This window comes from Micropterus salmoides, unplaced genomic scaffold (genome assembly GCF_014851395.1).
Source record: "Micropterus salmoides isolate LMB-PRFRI ecotype aquatic unplaced genomic scaffold, ASM1485139v1 Ms_hic_scaffold_9, whole genome shotgun sequence".
Lineage (NCBI taxonomy): Eukaryota > Metazoa > Chordata > Actinopteri > Centrarchiformes > Centrarchidae > Micropterus > Micropterus salmoides.
The window spans coordinates 192,501-209,660 of record NW_024044681.1 but is presented as its reverse complement, the minus strand read 5'-3'; the positions used below and the strand labels follow the sequence as shown (position 1 = coordinate 209,660).

Sequence of the window (17,160 nt, the reverse complement as noted above, 5' to 3'; positions counted from 1 at the left end):
TCCTGCCATACTGGCTGCAAATATGTCTTAGCTTCAGCTTTACAGTTACATGTGCTTGGTTCTGAGTATCCACCTGATCGTTTCCCTCCACACCAACATGAGCAGGAACCCAAAGGAAGCCTTTAGATAAACCCTTCAGTTCTACAATGTACATTATAAGGAATATTTCATTTCATCAGTTCTAAATAACCATCTGCCAGACAGGCCAAAAGGACTGTGGGACATACTGGAAGTTGCTCTGACTAGTACTTCAACTCCTCCTGCTGGATGTTGAGGTCTACACTTGGGACTAATGATAACGTAAACAATGATAAAACATGCACATGTAATCCAATTAACCTAATCTAAGTCTAACATATAACATTTTTCTCTCAAGGCAACCTAACTATCAGTTTTATTCCTGGAAAAACCTGCTTTAAATAAAGTTTACACTAGACCACTACAGGAAACACAGGCTTTTATTTTGCAAAAAAAACAAAATCAAACAAAACAATCTGAAAAGACAGCGATTCAAACACTGCTGTGTGTGTGTGTGTATTTTATTTGTGTGTTCATGGCTGTAACTCGTAGCCCAGCGGGTCGAGTGTTTGGTCCAACAGAGAGAGCGACGACTCCCTCAACTTCTGAAGGAACCTCCTCAGCTCCTCTTTAGAGAAAACCTGAATTTGTGGAGAGAAGAAGGCAGAAAGAAACAAGCGGACCATAAAAAAAACATGACCTGATGAAGAGAGAACCAGCAGACCATCAACATTATCATAGAAAGAAACAAGATCCTCAAAGAAAAGGGGCCAGAATAATCAAACTGTTCACAGAAAAAAGTACAAATCCTTTACTTTTATTCCTATTTGCAAACTTTAGAATAAAAGTATTTTAGCAGATTTCTTGGGATTTAAAAACACTCAACAAATTGCACAGCGTCAGCCCAGTTGTAGTTACCTGGTAGAGGCGGTGTTGGTCTGATGAGATGATGTCAGCGAGGCGCAGCGCCTCCTGGTGTCTGGAGGAGTTCTGCAGCACACTGAGCAGTAAGAAGCTGAGGCGAGGTAGACAGAGAGACCGTAACGCTGCCATCTGGTGGCTGCGCTCTGAATCTGGCTCTGAATCCTGAAAACACAACCAAACAATCTCTTTACCAACCAATCAAATATGCAGACAATCAGTTCCATAAATCATTTAGATAAAAAATAAATACATTCTTATTTTATGAATAACTGGACTAATGGAAAGTACAACAGTTTTAAAATCTTGTAAAGCCCAGACCTCAGGCTAGATTTATCATTCAGGGGTGGGGTGATTTTAACATTAACTACCCAAGTCAGAGATTTTAATCCCGTCCAGCAGACATATGTATTTTTTTCAGCCCATCCCCAGCTAACTGGCTGCAGCTTTATATTAAATTGATCAATATTACAGTGGTATCTTCAGAAAAACAAAAAAAACAATATTCCCAAAATGTCAAACAATTCCTTTAAAAAGGAGCTCCAAGTGCCTAAATGTCACATTAGAGCTTCAGCATTTCAAACCAAAACAAACCTGACCAGACTCCATTGAGAAAAAGAGTAATTTTACCTCACAGATCATTGCACAACACAGGAAAAAAAATTTATATATAAAATGAATATACCAAACCTTGTTTAGTTTTTCCACTGTTCCAACAATCACCAATCCTGATTTGGTGGAAATAAATCCTTAATTCACAGCATGCTTTAGAACATAACTGCCATGAAACAATCCGAACATTTAATTTTCGTGTCCTCTCTACCGCCAATCCCTCTCCCTTACTCACTCATGTTACTCGCTGGTGAAATCTCTCTTTCTCTCGCACTCATTTTACAAGCGAGTCGGGAAACCAACAACAAAGCCTAACTTTGTCTTTAACATTAATATAGAAATGTCTGACCCTTGTCCTACTATCGATACTAGAGCACTTCCTTGTTATTTGAATGAAGTTCCTGAACCTTCAGAAAGTAGAACCCTGAGCCTTTTTTTTAGCACCTGGAGCTACCACACCGGAACTGAATTCAGTCTCAGGTTCCTTCAGTAGAAACACAGGTTTAGTTCGTTTCTCAAAAGGTTCTTGGTCCCCACTGTGTGAGGGGGTTTTGCTAAGGTATGGATTGTGTATATCTCCCGTTCAGGTCACTTGCATGTCGAGAGGCAGAATGACCTAGTCTGTCTCCGTCAGGATATGACGACAGCTGGGCTGATAGAGAAGCACTGTCGTTCAAGGCTCAAGGCTTGCAGAAAAATGCGTTTCTTAAATCTTAGATGTTTACAGACTGACTGTCTCCTATTAAGCCAGGAAAAGATGACCTTGTCTGGGATCCACGATAGACTGAAATGGATAGCAAAGGAATAAATATTGTGGACCATGAGGTAATCTTCAGACCTGCTGATACAGTTTCTTCAGTCTAGCTTCATTAAACAAGGCTGTGAGAGACCTTCCGGGTGTCCTGAGATCTTCGTCTAAGAGTCAACTCGTTCACTAGAAGTTCCTGTGGTGGGAACGCCCTAAATGTATGGATCACGCTTCCTGTCATAAACAGTTACCTGTCTGTTGTCGATCATCCATCCTCCGTCTACGAACAGCAGCACGTTGTATATTCTCTCTTTCACATCTTCAGTTAGAACGTCCAGACGGCACGACCAGGCAGACAGGGACGCCTGACACACACACAAACACACACACACACAAAATGACAAGTGAAACAGCCAAATATAAAGCAAGAACATTTATATAAACAAGTATTTTATTAAATTGCTGTGTTGGTACTGTTAAAAGATTTGAGTACCAGAGACCCTGAATAATATAGTATTCCTCATGCATCTAGATAAGATGTAATGAGTATTTGTTTTAAATGTAAACCATCTATAGACGTAACGTGTGTGTGTGTGTGTGTGTGTGTGTGTGTGTGTGTGTGTGTGTGTGTGTGTGTGTGTGTGTGTGTGTGTGTGTGTGTGTGTGTACCTGGTACTCCTTCTCTCTCATCTCATTGGCTACTCTCTCTGTGAATTTGGCGTCGGGGGCAGGTGCTGGCTTCTGTGGGGCAGAGCTACTGTGGCTGAACCAGTCAGTGAAAGCCTCGTGAGCTTCCTGGGAGACCAACAAATAACACATTCATATCAATAAACCTTGTCAATCCCTGCAGAACAGACTGGAGTAATGCTGCAGCTACAGTGCTATTAGGACTCTATTAGCTCTTTTCCACTACGGGAGCTTAACGATGCAAAACCCAGAGGCCCTTTTTCTACCTGACATTAACATCCAGAGCGTCCCCAGATGCTTCATCTGTTAATTAATGAGGTTTATCTCTTAAAACCTCATGGTGGTGCTAGAGGGATTGATTAAATTTGGCACTGACATTCAAGTCCCCTTCAGGATGATTTATAATAGGTGCGTTCGAGATGACAGCGGCTGACTTTCGCCGACTTGATAGTCTAACGTGAGCTGCAGGTGACTGCAGGGGCGGGGACACTTCTACCTCAGCTTACTGTGAGGTCAATGACTGGTGACGTTTTGCAGCGCTGGTGAAAGTCGGACACAATTTCTAACCAGCATGCATCACGTTAAGTATGAAGTCAAACACACCTAATAACTGTGGAGATTCTTGTCATCTAGGGCCATCTGCTGGTTAAAGTTGTCCAATATTTGTTTATTACCAAAATTAAAGATTTGTGACCCTATTTAAATACTATGTTTGGTAACAACTTTCAAAATAAACCATGGACGTTAAGTAAAATAGAAATTAAAGAAGTCCCTTGGATGAGGGAGGAAACATCTTCTAGTATCTTCAACCAAGTCCAGTTGCCCTTGACTTTAACCTCCGTTGGATAACTATGACCTGGATGACTGAGAATCCTCACAGACATAAGATAAAAATGTTTGCAGTGGCGATAGATCTGAAAATCATCACAGGTTTTTCAAAGTTTAGGTTAGGGGTCGTAAATTTCCTGTATTGGAAGAAATGCCTTATTTGTACTTTTACTGCCACCACTATGTGAACACTACTTCTGATTATTTTTCAATGAACACATCATCATTATTATTATTATTATTATTACTACAGTAGTCATGATAACGACCTAATCGGCCTTGATATAATTTAAAACATTAATACAGAGACAGGCGACAGACCAGGTAGGCTCTGATACACAGGTGTTCTCTGATGGCGTTCTCATCCTCAGCAGGCGGGGGCGCTGTCTGACCGACCCCCGACCACTGGCAGTAAATCTCCCTCATTGAATCCTCTGGAACTTTAGAGAACACCGCCTTGGCTGCGTCGTGTTTCTGCACAGCTGAGAGAGAGAGAGAGAGAGAGAGAGAGAGAGACACGCAGGAGGAGGAAAACAGTGAAGAAGCACATTACAAAAACCGAACATTAAAACCTTCACGTTTGTTAGATTTATTGCAAGACTGTTGTACTAGACTGCACTAGTTTTAGCTAAATAAACAAGTAACTGATACAGAAGATCCTCAGCTGTCAAACTGTTGAATGACATGTGATACTTTCTCAGTTTCCTGAGATATGGGTTTTGTTTCCAACATAATGTGTAAGGTTTATATGTATTCCAATACAGAGTATTATTTTATATTTATTGTGTATTACCAGTCCTGTATTTAGGTGCATCACATACAGTCTGCTCTGCTATTTATTAATTTTAATTATTAACTGGTTGATAGTTAAAATTTTACAATACCAGTAGCAAAATCAGTACCCTTAAAGTGACACCGATACCAATAGAGTACTTCATTCGATACCTTGCACCTGTTGAAGCCATAGTAGTTGATTGGTAGTCTATTAGTTTTTATTGTGGTTATGGAGAAGCAAGGTTATCTATTTTTTTTTTTTTTCTCGTTTCAAATAACTGTTACATAAAAGTAACGGGAAATTGTATCAGATTTCTCCTCATCCTAATTGGTTCATCCTCACAGGCAGTATTATACGGGAAAAGACTACAGCTTGGGAGTTTTATTTAAATATTTTGATACGTGTAAACAACGGAAAATTATTTTGTTAACTTTCAATCAATAAACTGAATTGAAAGATCTCTCTAAGTGCTTTTCCCTTTATTGGTGAGTCGCAAACCTCTAAAAATGACAGTCACAAGTATAAAACAAGAAAGAGTCGGTTAAACAAGTCACTTAACTACACTAAAATCAGCTGATCGCTGCTGCGCCACAAAAGTGTTTGATAAGTGATTGATATGATTGAACGCAGCGATCAATCAGTGACAAGTGATGTCAATAGCAAATACAAATGTACAGAGAAGTGTTAAATGATACCAGAAGATGAAACCAACGGAAAGCCAAGCTTGTGGTGATAAACTTGCAACAGTGACGAACATGCCTGAGCGCAGCACGCCGCTGAAGGTGAGCGGCTGTTAAAATCACGCATGGTGTGTTTCGGTCAATACAATAAAAAGGTACCGAGTAGCGATACCCATCCCTAATAGGCGGGCTCCTCCACTAATATCTTCTGGGAAATATGTTAGTGTGTGTGTTAGTTTTACTATTGTTTGAGGTATTATGTCTGTCTGCATTCGTTCTGACCAATTGTGATTAAAACAATGCAATTTTTGTGTCAATGTACAAACAAGTATTATGAGAAAAATAAACTTAAAACAGACTTTTAGGAAGCTAATCTTTCAAAACATGGCGTTACACGATTCATGAATATTCCTGCAAACTAAACTTGTAATGAATGTCTCTCTCTCTCTCTCTCTCTCTCTCTCTCTCAAGAGTCCCTATATCAGTGACTGCGAGCCAGAAAAGATGGCTGAGACAGTTTTGATGAATAAAAATAATCACATAAATAAACAATAACGTCAAAAAGTACCCAGAAATTTCCTCATGATGGCGTTGGACTGCTTTAGGGCCTCTGCTCGATGGGCGGGGTCAAACAGCAGCCAATCGATAACATCAATCTTCCTTAGGTCCTCCTGTCAGAGCACAGCACAGTAACTCCACCCAGTTCTACTAACACAACAAACTATGATGCTAAACTTCATGCCGGATTTAGTAAACAACAATTAAAGACATTTCTAGTGCATCTAGAGCTGCAATGATTAATCGAATAGTTGTCAACTATTAAATGAAATGCCTTAAATGTGATTATTTTCTGGTTTCGTTCCTTCTCTTCTCTCTTTGAGGACATCATCTTGAGCTTTGACAAACATTTATGACAATGACAATAACCGTTAGTTGCAGCCCTTAGTGCATCTATTTCATAATTTGTGATGTCTTCTAAGCATTCTGAGGCAACAATTGTCACTGTCTTTGATATATTCAGTTATTCTTGTTCCTTTCTATTTCAAGATTAGCTGAAAAGGCACTATGTTTATATACCACTCACCCTTTTCAACCGGTCATTTTTATTTAGTTTTAGTCTTGTTTTCGCAGCGGAAAAAAGGTGCTTAACAAATGTTTGTCTTAGTTTTTGTAGAAAGAATTAGCAGTTTTTATTCTCTACCTTTGTCGTTCCCGTCTCCAGCGTCTGGGGGTGGGGTGTAAACTCTGTATCGTCTCTCTCTCTCACCGTCTCCACCACCATCTTGGTTATCGCAGCGACATCGAGACCTACACACACAAAAACAAACATCCAGTATCATCCCAGTAATATCGTTTGTTGTATTAATAGCCCCAGTTTTATCTGTCTCACCTGCATCAGTGGCGAGCTGCAGGCAGCGGGGCCGGAGCTCCGGCTGGGTGACTGTCTCCAAGAAAGCAGCGTACTGAGCCGTGGCGAGCTCGGCTGGTAGCTGGCTTACGTAGCTCGCCACAAGGTCAGTCTGCTGGTCCTGAATCAAAAGGGAGACGTACGCCTTCAGCACATCCACACACACCTCCTCCTTAAAGAGAGAAAGAGACAAACTGGTCAGCAGACATCAATTTGAACTATTCCTAAATCTGACTGAATAAAACCTCGCTTCTGATTCTCAAACCAGAAAAAATGCCTAGAAACATAAAAATTCTCTCTTTCTAATTTCGAGTCATAGTGAGTCACGTTTCACTTGGGACCTAGTGTAAGAAGCTGTTAAGCTGTTTTCAAGTGGCACTGGCCAGGAAAATAACCGACCACGCTAAGTCACACGTCTCAGAGGCACTGATGTATGACCGGTAGGGGTGCGACGAGCATTGCTGGGGGTAACATGTTACAAAGTAATGCATTACTGTAATCAGATTACATTTGTCTGTAACGCATTACTGTTGATAACTTCAGTAATCACATTACAGTTACTAATAATAAAATCGTCGCATTACTTGCGTACTGCTTCTTCAACTATGCGTATAACTGAAGGAGAGAAAAATAAATCAAACGTCTTTCGGGGGGCGGTTAAATGCACATATTCAAATTACATTACATAAGTTTTTCCTTAGAGTGCCAGTGTCTTATTTTTTTTATTCATGTAAAAAATATATGGTTGGAAGGACAACCTTTTTGAATCCATGTTGTATTGTAATGAAATGTTATTTGACAGTTATTGTGCAGGTGATGTTACGCAGTAATCCGAAAGTAACGTAACTAGTAGTGTAACTAGTTACTTTCAGCACTGAGTAATCTAGTAAAGTAAGGCATTACTTAAAAAAAAAAAGTAACTAGTAATGTGTAATCCATTAAATTTTTTTAGTAATTACCCCAACATTGGTGACGAGACACTTAACCCACGAGACAAGACGAAATTCAAGACTGTTCACTAGATCAAGACGAGATTTTAACACTATTTTTAAGAAGTCTTTAGAGCTGAATTATATAAAAGTTTGAGTTTTAAACACTTTATTTCCTGCATTCTGATGATTTCTTCTGCACCAGTTTATGGTGATTTTTTAAATTTTATTTATGTAAACCTGTTTAGGTGGCAGGTGACAATTAAAAATCTATACCAGAAACTATAACAGAATCTAAATCAGTGCAGCTCTCAGATCTGTTTCTCCTGTAGATCAACTTTTCTCATGTAACATCATCCCTGCTGAGATTTAGTCTTCCCTCCTTTTCTGAGTCTTTGTTTGGGGAAGTAATGTCTTTAAATGTGGCACCTTTTCACCTCAATGATAAATTATTGAATTTTTATTCAGTTAGAAATCCCTGGACTTTATAAGCTCCTGTGTTTCAGCAGCTTTTGTTCAAAACTTTCTGCACATTCAGAATCTCTCACACATCTGTGTGTTCTCTGACAGGTCCAGAAAGAAGACATAATATTAAGAGAATAAAGTCATCATTTGGTGAGAAGTCTAGCTGCCCTTTATTCTGCTGTGCATTCCTTTATTAATCCGCTGGAAGTGACGTTGTCCGTTATCCCATTCAGACAGTTTGACCGACGTAATTTGGGACAGCGTGTTGCACGTGAAACTGAAAGTAACAAACACTTTTGATCAACCAGAAATCTCACCACAGATCCACACGTTAACTTCAGCAGCTCTGATAACGTTCAGCTCACAGTCCCAAACAAAGCAAGGCTACGCTTTAGTTTGTAGATGTTTATGTTGCTAAAACCAGTTCCGTTACCACTCCTCACAGCTGTCCGGACTCGCAGTGCGGTTGATTACTATCAAGGTGTACGCCGGTGTTAGCTCTGCAAGTCCATCTTATAAGTTATACATTTGTATTTCATTGCGTGAGAACATTAATATGTGGCTTGACTGACAGCATGTGAAAAATGTGACGAGATATCTTGTCACAATTTAATCTCGTGTAGGAATATCACATCAGTATCTTTACGCAGTACGTCTGGGCATTCAGACATTGAGCACCAGCTTCTCCTGTCAATTATTGAAATTGTAATGTTAGCTAACATTAGTGTAGCATCCAAAGTGATAATGAAAGTTATAAATAAGATCAATTTAAATTATATCTGTGCTAAAGTACTGGACAAATTAATTCTGACTTTTCTAATGGACCGGAGTCCATGGAAAAACAAGAGGATACAGCTTTATCCTGACGTAATTAATCAGACTAATCTGTCTACTTTACCTTCAGTGCCAAACCCAGGGAGCGGAAAAACAGCACAAGGTGAGTCATGAAACGCAGCAGATGGGAGGGAAGGGGCTTAGAGGCAGACAGCCAATCAGAAAACTCCTCCAACAGACCTGAAGGAGACAAAGAGTCAGAGGTTAAGGTTTAGGGATAGGAGTTATCATCTTAGGGTAAGGTGCGTTTGCCAGAGGAATGTGATTCCTCTTGGCGGAAGGTATAGGGGGGGGGTTACCGTCCAGGTCTCCTAGGATGACAAACTTCTGGATGACGTGGTAATGCTCTCTGGTTTCCTCCAAAACCCTCTGCGCACACACAAAAAAAAAAACAACTACATTTAAGGTGGGTTCAGTCATGTGACATTCACCTCTCACATTCAGTTAGTGAGTCTCACCTTTGACTCAGAGGCTTGAAGTTCCTCAAAGACCTTTTCCATGGTCCAACTGAGGCGAGAGAGAGAGACAGTAAAATGATCAGGGAGATATTCGGCGTGTCTTTATTCTCTATGTAGGTTCATCTATAGCAGCCTGGATGGTCTTGTCACATTAAAAACATGTAATAAATTTCTACAAATTGAAAGCTGTTCTCTTTAAAAGAGGCAGCTCCACTTCCATCTAGTAAAAGACTATTTATTCAGGAGAAACTTTCCAGTCAGTACAGCTGTGACTGTATATTTCTGCACGTGTCGTACTTGGCCTCCAGGTATTCTCGAGGCAGCGTCTCCACTTCCTGGTGGGCCATTCCCGATGACATCAGATCCTTTTCAACCAGGGAGTCGACCATCACTCTGAAGTGCGCCCACACGCAGTCCTCCCATGATTCACACACTGCCAGGAGCTAAGACATCGAGGATAGTTTTTATGACCTACTGTCAAGTCAAACTGAACTGACAGCAAAAGCAGAGATGTTTGTGTTGCTAAGAGTTTACAGCCACACAAGCAGATCTGTGAGGCTGAACTCTTAACTGAAGCTAAATGCCAACATCCTTGCAATGACGACGCTAACGTGATGAAGTTTAACAGGTGTAACATTTACTAAGTTTAATCATCTTAGTCTGTTAGCATTTTCATATTTTCTGAATAACACTATTACAGTTCAACTTGAGGGCAGCATGACTGTGTTTACTAAAATTCCACCTTATGGTGGCGCCAGAGAGAAGTAAGAGGATCATCAAAGTCTGCAGGATTCATCCTCTGGGCACCATGACTGAAATTTCATTGCAGTCCATCTAATGGCTGTTCAGAGATTTTAGTCTGGACCAAACTGGCTGACATTGCCATCCATAGAGTCACCCACAGCGCATTTGCTGCTTCTCTGTTTTATATTACTGCCTTTGCGTTTTAGACTGTTGGTCAGATGTCATTTTGGACTCTGGGATATTACTATGGAAGATTTTCACTATGTCTCTGCACTTTTTAGAAAAAACAGTTAATAGATTAATCTAAATATTTGCCAGATTAATTGAAAATTAAAATAATTATTAGTTGCAGCACTAAAAGTGGATTAGATACAGAATTCAGATGTGATAAAATGCTATTAACCCCAACCCTAAGAGTAACACGGCTCTATTGTGACCCTGCTCCGAGATGGACAAATCTCTCCCATCATTAACCGAGAACCACTGAGGCAAACACAGCAGCATATATATACACAAACAGAATCACACATGAAGACACAGACATACAAACTAATTATATTACCGGTTTGAGGTTTCCACTCAGGCAGGCGTAGATTGCTCTCTCATATCTGTTTAACTGCTCCTAAAACAGACAAACACACACAGCAGGTGGGTAAATTTTATGATGTTTTATTTATATTCCTTATTTAGTCTTTTCAGAAAATGTGCCATTTCCTGCAGGACAACAGTTCCTGTGTCAAACAAACTCACGCTGTTTAATTAACTGGTCCTGGACACCAGTTCAACACAGTAATGTAATGTCCCAATCATTTTACTGTCTGTTCCACCACACAGACAGTGGCTATTTTATTTGGAAGAGGTTTCCTAGTGGTTACAAGGCCACAGACTGGAGCCTCTACAGTTAATCATGTAATTAATATTTTATTTGCGCACTGTAAACAGCAGTGTGTCCCCTATATGCATTCAGGAGCGGCGGTGTGCCACTGCTGAAGTATGACTGCCGCTACTAAACTTTCCCACAATCATTATTATATTAATGCACTACTAATTTTCACTCACACACACTATGAGAGCACAGTAAGACTCATCGCTCGGCTCATTTCCTCTCCTCGTTCTTCAAAGGACATCTACGTGATAGGTGTTGTTATAAGAGCAAAGTAACTCCTTATCGGGAGGCGCGAAGCGAGTGTTTGATTGTCCGAGCGGCAGAAAGTTGTGAACGTGAGCGGAGGAAAATATTCTGGCAGTGAATGTACTGTGTTGGTTACGGTGTGGCGGCTTCATAAGACCAAGAAAAGTCCGTCTGTTGTTTCCCCAACTGCTGGAAAAGTGAAGCCTGTTTGCGCTAGCTCCCCTTCAGACTGCGCAGCTGAGCAGGAAAGCTTCAACAGCAGGCTGCGTCTTTTGGCTGCTATGTAATTTAACATTAGCTCTATAGAAAGTAACTGGTATTTTATTACTGCCTACTTGTCCAATGTTGAGAACATAAGGTACAAACTTAGACTAAACTTGTGCAACCTGCAGCTCTGTCCTGTCCAGACTGATTCATCCTAAACTATTTTCCAGATGAGACTGAAAAAGTGGTTGTTAGGAAAAGAAAGTACGGAGGTGACCGGAGGAGCTGAGGTTAGTAAAGCAAATTAGTGATGCAAACTAGTCCTTTTAAGCTAACGAGGAGATGTTTCCTTTAAGATTTTAATGTGCAAATAAAATGCACCTCAGAAGGGAGGTGGTTTTTTAAGTTGCCTATTTTTTTTTATAGCCTATTGTCTGTACAGTTAAATGCCAAAAAGGTGTAAAATGAAGTAACAAAAGGCAAACATGAACAATCACATCTATAATTATTATCTATGGAGGTCATATTAACAGGGTTTTAGGGGGAGATGCCCAAAACATGCTGAGCCATAAATGTAAAATCACTTTGGAGAGCATCATAACAAATCAAATAACTTTCCCCAAATCTAACGGTTGTAGCTCCTCCCCAGTAGGCTGGTCTTTGGGTGTTGGTTATTTATTATCTGCTCTAGCTTTAACTCTTTGTTCAGAGATATGGTGAAAATAATGGCCCAATATGATGTGAAATTACATATTTTTCATAGGAAAATGTGAAAAATTTAAAGGAACCCCAAACTTCTCCACCCCCTGTGTGTGTGTTGTACCTCCTCAGCCATTCTCCAGCAGCAGGCCTTCCAGATTCCTCTGTGAGGATTTCCTTCGACAGGCTGCAACTCTGTACTGCCTGAGGGGAGAACAGAAAGAGATAGTCACGTAAAGAGCGACAGTGGACACAGAAATGTTGTGGGACAAGCAAATTTTTAGACCCAAACAGTCTAGTAGCAGAGGCAGAGCTGCAGTGTGAAGGCGATTGTTTTTTTTTTTTTAAATACTGAAATAGTAATTTGAAGGAGAATCACAATATAGGCTATTTTAATTATAAATTACATAACGAATGGTTTTCTTAAGCCCTATTTGAGCGAGATCAACATTACAGGGGGAGGTGGCTGTGTCAATTGTGAAATTACAAGATATGGTCGGTAACAGGAATGGACATTCAACAGGCGGCACGGGAGAGTTGAAGGGGAGGCGTAGAGGGAGAGTCATAAAGCAAAGATACTGCATGAGGTGAATTTGAGTTCTAAAAAAAATATATATCGTACATGAAAATTATTGACATCATTCAGTAGGATTTACACTTCCCAGAGGACATCATTACCTATAAAACGTCCACAAATCCGCTCAGAAATCACAATAAGACAGAGCTTGGCTGAGAATCACATTTTTAAGTTTTCTTCAGTATCAAAGTAATCCAGTGATAGTTGTCTGTATTTCCACGGGTACGCTGCAAACAGGAAGGGCTAATAGCTAATTTGGCATACTTTTGATGGTGCTAATATGCTAAAATGTAAACAAATATAAGCTAAAACAGGAGGTAACTGCAGCTGTCCGCGTTTCTGGGACAAAGGTGAAAAATGCCCCACATACGAGACAGGATTAAAACCCCTGACCAGTACAGGTAATGTGAACATCACGCCACCTCTCCTAGACAAATAGATCCAGTCTGAATAAGGCTTTAAACTGTAGGTGAAAGTTTTAGTCAACGACACAATTTAATCAAAATGAATTAACTAGTTATTGCTGAGGGTTGGCTGAATACCTAAATAGAAACTCTTTGTTGGTGTCGGTTGGTTAATAGTCAGGTTTTTTAGTATCACCATGAGATTTACTTGCACACTTACAGACTCTCACTCACGTGACATTGGGGTCAGATATTACCTGAGGTCATGTTGGGATCATGGTAAAGTTTCCAGCCTTCTAGAGTTGCTGCTCTCCAGGCCTGACCACAGCGCTTACACAGCCTCTGAGCCTACACACACACACACACACACACAGTGGTTAACCCAAAAAAACAATCATCATTTTGAACCCACAGCACCCCTGCAGTAATTTTCTCTACCAATGCACCCCTTCATGCAAGTAATTATTGAATTAAAACATCTTTTGTTAGACTGTTTTAGGATGTTTCAGCACGTCTTTGAGCTCGTATTAAAACAACAGGCAGGTGCTGCACATCTGGACAAACCTCAAAAGACAAAACTAAAACTACCTGCCTGGCTTGATGCCAGTAGGGGTTAGTGGTAAAACATTTTTGGGGGTTTTCTGTCCCTTTAAACACAATGAGATCCCAAATGTGTGTCTCTCTCTCTCGCTCTCTACCTCCTCGGTCATCCCCGCTCTGATCAGGGTAAACAGGTTCTTCAGCAGTCGGGCGTCGTCCTCTCTGTCCAGGTCAGCCAGGGGGCGCTGCTGCCGGAGAGGAGCGTCTGGGTCCTGAACACACACGAACACACATTATCTGTGTTATTTAGAAACACTAGGGGTGAGCATCTGTTTGTTGCAGTGGACTCACCAGCTCTGTGACCAGAGGAACAGTAAAGGCAGAGCCGCTCTTCCTCCTCAGCTTCAGTGCATGGAGGGTGTTCTCCCTGAGACACAAACACACATTTTACTAAAGCAGGAACTCCCTGATGATCTAAATACACACCACTCTGGACTTGATATTTAAAAACACACAGTAAAATTGGGAACTCACCAGCAGACGTTTTTGGCGTAGTATTCTATGTTATCAGAAAAATCTCCAATCTGATCCTTGGCAATGCTCTCCAGCCAATCAACAACCAGCTGCAACACAGTGACTAGACAGTAAACAACTAGCAATGACGGCAAAAACAAAAGCAGTTTCCTCCAGTTACATCATGTTGTCTCATAACTCTGATCGAGAATGACCCGATTCATTTTATTCATTCAATCCGTTCTTAACTGACGGTGTTCGTATGTGTGCGTGGGTTTGTTACCTGACTCTGTCGTATGGCAGCATCCCGCTGAAAGAGCTGCTCCACCACGATTTTCTCGCTCTCACTGGGAACCTACACAGAAGGACGCAAACAAGACTTAAACTTTACAGCTCACGGAAGCATCTGATTCATGCTTTTGGCTGGTGTATTGAGACCCAAAACAAGAAAGCTGTGTGTGTGTGTGTTGGAATTGCTTCAGGTAAAGACAATCACAGAAGCGAATTAGCAGATGTTTTTTTAGAGAGCCTGCAATATTGCCATAAAGAAGAGCGGTCATTACTCTTTGCTTTGCTTTTTTACACTGAACCAAACAACGGCAGTTTAATCCTGCTACAGTGACACAACATAGGCATATTCGACTCGGCTCACTTCTGATATCTCTACTTAGTATTTCAATGCAGATGCTTAATGTAGGTGGAGCTGTTGGGAAACTACACACAGGAGCTTCGAGGCACACACAAAAAGTTGCTTAAATCATTGGCAGACCATTTTTGTTACTTGCTTTGAATTTCTTCTACTTGCTTCTTTTCCAATGAATGTATTATGTTGTTACAGATAGTAGCTTTTATTTATTTTTTATATCTTATGACATAGCCTTTGGTGGGAAAAATAAATACTAAATAAATGATCATGTTAATCTGTAACTGCTGGATGTGTAAAAGTGCCAAAAAAGATCAGTCATTGCAGGTTTAAGACTGTTTGGCAGTGTGTTTGAATGTTAGCTGCCTGCAGCCTGCAGTCTGTCACTCACAACCATGTCTGTCATGATGTCATCTTCCAGCGCCAACTGGACCCGATCCCTGCAGAAACAGACAGGTGATCAATCAGAGACAAGTACACAGTCAGTCAGACAGGCAGGTGGTCCTTCAGTCGGACAGGTACCTGTACAGTGAGGTGATGAGTCTCCAGGAGCAGTTCTCCTGCTGCAGCAGCCAGCGGACTCCTGCTGTTTTACTGTTCTGACCCGCTCTGAGGACCACAGACTGCAGCACATCCACCTTAAATACAGTGATGGAGAGACGGTGAGTAACTAAACTGAGCATTCGACTGTGCTAGTAGACGTATTTTTATGAACTTTAGACAGAGCCAAGTTTGTTGTTTCCTCATTTTTCTAGTCTCTATGCTAATCTTAGCTTAACGTGTCCTTACTCAAGCTTCGTACTTAAAGGAACAGCTCAACATTTTCGGAAATTCACTTAAATGAGAAGGTTGATGCCACTCATGTCTGTACAATATGAACCTACAGCTTGCATTCGGTTAGTTTAGCTTAGCACAAAGCCTAGAAACAGTTAGCCTGGCTCTGTTAAAAAGGTAACAAAATCCAACCACCAACACCTCTAAAAATCCCTAATTAACACGTTATATCTTGTTTGTTTAATACGAACAAAAAGTTCAACGTAAAACAGGGTTGCCAGTTGCCAGGCAGACTCCAGGAAGTTACTGCTCCCAGCCAAGAAATAGTCCCATGCATAACACTTCGGGTTTCTGTATGTGTTAAATGTCTTGATTAGTGAGCTTTAGAGGTGCTGGTAGCAAACCAAAGCCTACCTTGTCCTGGCAGAGCGCCTGGTAATCCTCAAGCAGCTCAAACACAGCAGACGAAGAGTGTTTCAGAAAGGACCCAAGGAACTCTGGGAAAAGACTGGCAGCCGCTGGAAAAAATATCAAAAACTACAGTGTTAGCAAGAGTACTGTAAACTAACACTGCAGAGTAACAGAGTGAGCTCGGGTGCGTTTGTTTCACTCACCGGCCTCGCCTGGGTCGTCCTCCTTTAGTAGGGCTGAGCTAAGGTTGGCGATGTCATCTGTGAAGAAGCTGGTGTTTTCCAAGCCCGAAACAGGAGAGACATACATGCTGTTGGTCCAATCACTGTCATCCAAGTTCTAGACACATACCAACAATTTAGAGAGAATAACGGATTTAAGTTAATAATGGAGTTTCACGCAACTTCTCACATTTTATGCCATGATTGACAGATTTGTGGTTGTACGACACTCATGAAAGAATCACTAGTACGAACAGATATTTTCTTAAGATGCACATAAGAGTGATGTAAAGGTGGTCTGCTTCTCTTCACAGGGGAAAATCTTTTCCGACAGCTGGCTCAGTGTCTTTATGCAGATCTTTGTCAACATCTGTTGCACCCAACATTTAAATCTGATTTGGGCCACTTCTGCCTGCAGTATGAACACAGACTTACACTCAAACTTAAAACAGAAAATAAGTAAGAGATAAGAAGAAAAACATGTTCAGGTCCAATGAGAGTGTTTGTTTCTCACCATACTGCTGAGCGCATGTCTGGGTGTATGCGTGTATCGAGGTGTTCGACCTCCTGGAGCCAAAATGGAGGAAACATCTGGAATCCTTGGAGTTACTGAAGAGAGAGAGAGAGAGATATGAGGTGAGAGAGGGGATTCAGTAAAATAAGGATAATTAATAATTAGCTTGAAATCAGGCTTAATATCAGCCGATGTTGATTACGATATTTGTGAGTGTCCTACCGGCCTGTCTGTACAGTGAAGCAGGAGTGTTCCTCAGCAGGGAGCGGGCTGGTGTTGCTGTAGAAGCGACGGGGCTGCCGGGCGATGGGACTGAGACCAACAGTCAGGAAAACTACAATACTGACAGAAATAATGACGCAGTGAACCGATATAAAGCATACATTTTGGCGGCCACCTCCATCACCAAGACATAGTACGA

General features: G+C 41.0%; 1 protein-coding gene across 1 annotated transcript in view; it reads right to left on the bottom strand.

Annotated features, from left to right (window-relative positions):
- Window positions 1-514: 514 nt before the first annotated feature.
- Window positions 515-17,160, bottom strand: part of nup107 (nucleoporin 107) — an 18,630-nt gene continuing 1,984 nt past the window's right edge. The window contains exons 3-27 of the mRNA XM_038707723.1: window positions 16,962-17,051; window positions 16,740-16,834; window positions 16,208-16,343; window positions 16,008-16,111; window positions 15,342-15,457; window positions 15,211-15,259; window positions 14,460-14,531; window positions 14,198-14,286; window positions 14,015-14,090; window positions 13,822-13,935; window positions 13,381-13,471; window positions 12,267-12,346; window positions 10,670-10,729; window positions 9,661-9,806; window positions 9,364-9,412; window positions 9,205-9,274; window positions 8,970-9,085; window positions 6,660-6,849; window positions 6,471-6,577; window positions 5,838-5,940; window positions 4,136-4,296; window positions 2,969-3,094; window positions 2,551-2,664; window positions 937-1,104; window positions 515-659 (exon numbers count right to left, since the gene is read on the bottom strand). Of these exons, the coding sequence (XP_038563651.1) occupies window positions 552-659; window positions 937-1,104; window positions 2,551-2,664; window positions 2,969-3,094; window positions 4,136-4,296; window positions 5,838-5,940; window positions 6,471-6,577; window positions 6,660-6,849; window positions 8,970-9,085; window positions 9,205-9,274; window positions 9,364-9,412; window positions 9,661-9,806; window positions 10,670-10,729; window positions 12,267-12,346; window positions 13,381-13,471; window positions 13,822-13,935; window positions 14,015-14,090; window positions 14,198-14,286; window positions 14,460-14,531; window positions 15,211-15,259; window positions 15,342-15,457; window positions 16,008-16,111; window positions 16,208-16,343; window positions 16,740-16,834; window positions 16,962-17,051 (2,630 nt within the window). The 3' untranslated portion in view covers window positions 515-551. The remainder of the gene's footprint in view (window positions 660-936; window positions 1,105-2,550; window positions 2,665-2,968; window positions 3,095-4,135; window positions 4,297-5,837; window positions 5,941-6,470; window positions 6,578-6,659; window positions 6,850-8,969; window positions 9,086-9,204; window positions 9,275-9,363; window positions 9,413-9,660; window positions 9,807-10,669; window positions 10,730-12,266; window positions 12,347-13,380; window positions 13,472-13,821; window positions 13,936-14,014; window positions 14,091-14,197; window positions 14,287-14,459; window positions 14,532-15,210; window positions 15,260-15,341; window positions 15,458-16,007; window positions 16,112-16,207; window positions 16,344-16,739; window positions 16,835-16,961; window positions 17,052-17,160) is intronic.